The sequence below is a fragment of the Trachymyrmex cornetzi genome, unplaced genomic scaffold (assembly GCF_001594075.2).
Source record: "Trachymyrmex cornetzi isolate Tcor2-1 unplaced genomic scaffold, Tcor1.1 scaffold272, whole genome shotgun sequence".
NCBI classification, from domain to species: domain Eukaryota; kingdom Metazoa; phylum Arthropoda; class Insecta; order Hymenoptera; family Formicidae; genus Trachymyrmex; species Trachymyrmex cornetzi.
Genome location: NW_017297394.1, coordinates 96,222 through 102,381, shown reverse-complemented (window position 1 = coordinate 102,381; position 6,160 = coordinate 96,222). Strand labels below are relative to the sequence as shown.

The 6,160-nt window shown below is 37.3% G+C and overlaps 1 protein-coding gene across 2 annotated transcripts in view; it reads left to right on the top strand.

Annotated features, from left to right (window-relative positions):
• Nucleotides 1–535, top strand: part of SPG11 (spatacsin) — an 11,900-nt gene extending 11,365 nt beyond the window's left edge. For both annotated transcript variants that reach the window (XM_018508834.1, XM_018508833.1), the window contains exon 22: nt 197–535. In XM_018508834.1, coding sequence (XP_018364336.1) covers nt 197–398 — 202 coding nt within the window. In that variant the 3' untranslated portion in view covers nt 399–535. The remainder of the gene's footprint in view (nt 1–196) is intronic.
• The last annotated feature ends 5,625 nt before the right edge of the window (nt 536–6,160 follow it).

Here is a 6,160-nt window from a genome sequence, read left to right as displayed (position 1 = left end):
CAAGGTCATTGTCAAGGTCATAGTTCAATCAGACCCTTCATATCCAACAATTTTTGTTTTAAACATTTTTTTATTTAATCGCGTTTCGAGTTATTTGGCTGTCTAAGTTAAAATTGGTCACCCTGTATATGTGTATATCTTATTTCAAATTTATATTTAAATAATTATTTAAAGTGCTATTATTATATATATCTAGGTACAGATTGGAAAAGAGTATCAATCATTCCATGACAGATAACATGAAAATTCTAATATCTCAAATATCAGATGTCGAATGTAAATACATGTTAGCTAGTCAGCTTGGCTTTAAAGATATTGTGGAGGAAATGCTCAATGATCCTATGATAGGCGCCTATTTAAAAGACACAATTTGGAAAAAAGGATATACCGCGTCATGATATAATTCATCATTTAGTGGAATTTAGTGACATTATTGTCTAATTCCAAGAAATGCAAATACAAATGTTGCAACAAATTGTCATAAATTCATTTATATTGTTTTTATCATTTATTATCATTGTAAACAATATACAACAATACATAACTTAATAATTTTGTCAACGTTTTAGTATTTATATCGCAATAATTATCAATAAATAGTATTTCTATATCATATCACGGAATTATTTGATAAACCTTATAGCAAAAGCAGTATTTGTCATCCTTAGATTAATAAAAAATACCTTATTAAAGGCAAATTAAAATTTTCTTAAAAAATAATATCGTTTCATATACTGCATATTCGAAGTCTGTAAAATTAACACCATATTTTCAAAAATCGGAAATTTTATTAACAGTTACTAGGTATGTAAATATGAAACCGGAATTTATCAATAGATGGCCATAGTTGTCAATGTAGTGCCGTCAGACCGCGTCATTGACGCCATTTCCTTGTTCTGATATCTAACAAAGATTTTCAACTCACAACAGTACAAGTTTCATACAACAGTATAGTTTGTAACAGCGCTGAACATGTCGAATTTTGTGCCTGGAAACTACGATTTGCGGACAGCATTGATTTTCTGTTACCATTTGAAGAAAACTGCTGCAGAATCGCATCGAATGCTTGTCGAAGCTTACGGTAAGCATGCTCTTGGTAAATCACAGTGCTTTGAGTAGTTTAAAAAATTCAAAAGTGGCGATTTTGACGTGAGAAACGAAGAACGTGGAAAACCACCGAAAAAGATTGAAGACAGCGAATTGCAAGCATTGTTGGATGAGGATGACGATCAATCTCAACAACAACTCACGGATCAATTGAATGTGATACGAGAAGCCGTCTCCATACGTTTGAAATCCATGGGAAAGATTCAGAAGATGGGAAAATGGGTTCCACATGAACTGAATGATAATGCACAGCAAAACTGGTCAAGGAAACGATTGAGGCGTTTGGTTGGGATATACTTTCGCATGCGGCTTACTCACCAGACTTGGCTCCGTCTGATTACTATTTTTTGCATCGATGGGACATGCACTTGCTCAGCAGCGCTTCACTTCTTACGAAGATGTACGAAAATGGCTAGATGATTGGTTTTGCTCAGAAGAACAACACTTTTTTTGACGTGGCATCCACAAATTGTCAGACAGGTGAGAAAAATGTATAGCTATCGATGGGCAATACTTCGAATAAAATATTTTGTATCATTTTCATGCAATAAACGTGTATTTTCTATTAAAAAATTCCGGTTTCATATTTACATACTGGTATACTTGTACCAGTAATAGTTCTGCAGTTCCTGTTAAGTTTCATAAATATTTCCGCTGATTTAGCTAAAAAAAATTGAAAAGTAGAAATATGAGATACTAACTCCGCGTGGCATCCCTTAAGGGGATGCTGGAGGGACTCAATTATCGACATTGTAGTTTGATCAAAATCTCCGAATTGACTAAATGGAATAAAAAATCTCTTTACAGGATTAAAGTAAACGCAAAAAAGGTAAAAAATTAAAAAAAATTTTTTTTATTTTACCATAAAATCCTGACATGGTGCAGTGGATTTTATGATAAAATAAAAAAAAGTTAAAAAAATTTACTTTTTTTCAATTTTAGTATAACATCCGCTGCACCATATCAGGATTTTGCGTTTACTTTAATCCTGTAAAAGGATTTTTTATTCCGCTTAGTCAATTCAAAGATTTTTATCAAACTGCAACGACAATAATTTGATCCCTCCAGCATCCCTTTAAGGCAATGCTAAAGCCTCCTGTTTTACCAAATTTCCATTCGGTGAAAAATCTCCGTATTGGATGTACGGATTGCAAAAGTATTATTACTCAAATTAAAGTACGCACAAACAGGACCTCAGCTGCACCGGATTTCAGAGAAAATCGAAAAAAAGTTTAAAATTCGTTAAAAATTCACTTACTTTTGGCTCGAACAGCTGTCACCTCAGATATATATTTGCTTGATATAAAAGTTTTAGAGTCCATATCTTGAAAATAAGCGTGCAGCTGAGGTCACATTATTGAAACGAACGATACCGAGTTTGTAGAACTAAGATTGAAAGCCTAGAAAAGAAATATTTCCACCGAATAGAAAATAAATGTATACAGGTGCTTTGCGAAGACTGGGACTGTCAATAGAGCGGAAATTCCGTGTAGCAGTAGTTGCGCGGTCTTGCGATAGATAGTGCTGGCATATGTTAGATAAGAACAGATGTATGCGTTTGAGTAAGACAGAATGATATATATTATATAATATAATGTAAAAGCTGAATCAAAGATGTCACCTAAGACGATATACATGATAACTAGTACTGCGAAAGTACAGCGTATGATTGCCTAACCTGAAAATAGTCGTTATAACATTAAAATTAAATATTAGACAGTAACTGACTGGATGTTCAGTTGAACTGCATAAATTTCTATCAGGACCATATATATTGAACAGATATATCATAGCTGTACATCCACGATTATACAAGTGTTCATGGATTATCGAAGTGCAGCGGTTTCCAGACGATTTTAGAAGTCAAGCATAGTGAATGGCGGTATGGGCAATCGGATGGGTGATCTTCGAAGTACTATGAAATTAGTTCCCGAATTCAGGGAAAAACTTTTTTTTTATTATATTTATTTTATGATGTGTATTCTGGAATAAAATATTAATGAATAATAATACTCATTTTAGCAATAAAACTATAAAATTAATTAATTTTAGTAACATGCGTACCTAAGGCGTACCAAAAGTACGGTGTACCGGTACTGTACCCTTTAGGTACGATATCGGCATACATAGGGCCGTGCAGGTAAATCCGGAATTTTTGTGAGTTGTCGTTCTCGAATTTAGTTGGCAGCATTGGAGTATTTCCGCCCACCCTGTTGAGGTTAATCAACGAGAAAACACCGCAGTATAAACACACAGTAACCCGTTCCGCGATAAGCCGAGAACAAAACCGAAGAGCAGTCATACTCAAGTCGCTCCGCGCCGGAAAATCGCCGTCAAAGATCATAGCGTGGTTTGGATACAAAAAAATCCGAGTTTACGAAATTTCTAAAAAATTTCGAGAAGCTGATAATCAGGGGGCGATAACTTTGAAGCGGGCAAGTCACAGTAAGCGATCAGACCGGAAAAGAGGCCCCAATTTTGTCAATCTGAAAACGATGATCAAACGTGATCCTGGACGCAGCATGGGTGACCTGGCGAAGAAAACAAACGTGTCAAAATCAACAATCAGTCGAGCAGTGCGTAATGATCTGCAGATGAAATCTTTTGTCCTAAAGCAACGTCAGTTGTTGACTGAGCAGAACAAAGCGGACAGAAAGACCAAGTGCCAGACTTTGCTGAACGACATGAAGCACGTTAGCGCTGGCTTTTTGAGGTTCTTTTCGGACGAAAAGAACTTCATCCAGGACCGTAAGATGAATCGTCAAAATGATCGATGGATTTGCGAGGATGTTTCAGAAATTCCTATCGTCATGCACACGAAATTTCCTTCGTCTGCGATGGTTCTGGGTAAGCAGCGAGGGAGATGTCATGCCGCCGCATTTCTTCGAGGAGGGTCTTCGGGTCAATGCTGATGAATACATTCAGGTCTTGGAGGCTATTGTGAAACCCTGGATGGTCAAGGTTGCCGCTGGGAGAAATTATGTCTTCCAACAAGACTCAGCACCTGCCCACAAGGCGAAGAAAACTCAAGATTGGCTCACGAGCAACGTGCCCCACCACTGGTCTCCCGATTTGTGGCCCCCATCTAGCCTAGACTGCAATCCCCTTGACTACTATGGGGCGTGGTTGAGGTAAAGGTAAATGCAACGTTTCACAATAAGGCTGCTCTAAAAGCCTCCATTAAGGTCCAGTTTCACAACTCACAGTTAACTCTTAACCGAGGTTCAATTTATTTATCATCTCTTTCCGATTCTAGAATTGGAAAGAGACAATGAATAAATTGAACCTCGCGGTTAAGAGTCAACCGTGAGTTGTGGAACCTAAGAAGGTGATTACCAATATGGACAAGGAGTTGGAGCGCGCGTACAGTTCATTCAGGTCCAGGCTGGAACGAGTCGTGGCCACTGATGGAGGATACATTGAATAATTTAATTACATTATTTGCTGGACATATACTAAGTTTTGTACAAATAAATTAATTTTATCCTTGTATTTTCATGATTTTTCTTATGGGTCACATTTTCCGGATTTACTTGCACGGCCCTGTACGCCGTACGTTCACTGTACCAATACCGTGGAGGTATTTTGCTATCCGCAGAGAGTTGAAGGTGAGAGTTGTGCGCCCCTTTACAGGGGGGGGGGGGGGTGAGAGAGTCGAAGGTGAAAACCACCTAAAACTTGTTGGAGGTCTTTCATGATCATGACCTTGACGACAATGACGACAAGACAATCCCCGACAAGACAGTGCACGACTATCAAACATATTCTGAAGCAGAGAATTTTCGTGTTATATGGTTGAACTTTTTTTGTTAATAACTTTTTAACGAATAACGAGAGACGGTTCAAACTTGTTGGAGGTTACTCAGGGTCATGACCTTGACAACATATGTTTTAAAGCAAAATATATTTTAAAGCAGAGAATTTTTGTTTCGTGTAGATACTATAGAAAAGAGATTTTATTTTTTGAACTTTTTTTGTTAATAACTTTTTAACGAAGGACGACCGACGGCTAAAATTTGTTCAAGGTCACTCGGAGTCATGACCTTGACAACATATGTTGTCGTACATATGAGCCGACTCGAAAACAATGATGGGCTGTGTGGGAATTATTCTCACATGGGAATGTTCAATGCGTAAGCTGACGTCACAATCACGTTTCAGCAGCTTTCGCAGACGTATCTGAATTCTGAAACCGTTAGCCGTTAGGTGCCCGTGCAGACCGTGCCCCGTAAAGAGTTCTAAGTCTTTACGAATTTTCGTGCATTTTTTGCAAGAGGTAGGTAATCTTTGTGTAACAAAAAGCAAAAATAAACAAATGCGCAATAGAAAATTATGATAATATAAGTTTGTTCGCGTCATAATAAATCAGCTGCAGACGTAAAAAATAACAAACAAATACATTTCTTTATTATTATTTGTATTAACTATTTACTCTATTTGTTTAAAGGAACTTTCTTCTGTTTGTAACTCCCTTCATATTTCCTTTCTTGCTAGAGGCCTAACGATACCTCAGATCTTACCAAGATACATACATTACTGAGCAGCCATAGCGTTTGCTTAGTGCGCATGCGTTACTTTATTCCCACACAGCCCATTACTGCTCGAAAATCGGACGAAATGTGCATTTCGTGCCGAGCTCAGGGCCTCCCAACTCCCCTCTTGTAAACGCGGTACCACCGTTAGTGGCGTCCTCAGCTTATGACACCCGGAAAAACAGAACTAATATTCAATATGGCCGTTATATATATAGGTTGTCATGGCATATATATATCATATATAGGGTGTCTGATCCAGTTTGATCACCCGCAATCACCCGCAATCAGGATGCACTACAAGATCAAGCGTTTTATTCCGAATCTACCGAAATCGGTAGATTTCTCGTTTATTGGGAACATATTTGAAAAATTATTATGTTTTACCCATTTTTTACATTTTTATTTGTAGCACGTTCAACCTTCGAAAAGTAATAGGCCTAAAAAATCTAACGTATAAATTATATAACTCTGTTAATACAATTTATTCCTACAATATTGGCCCAATAGGGTAACTCCAG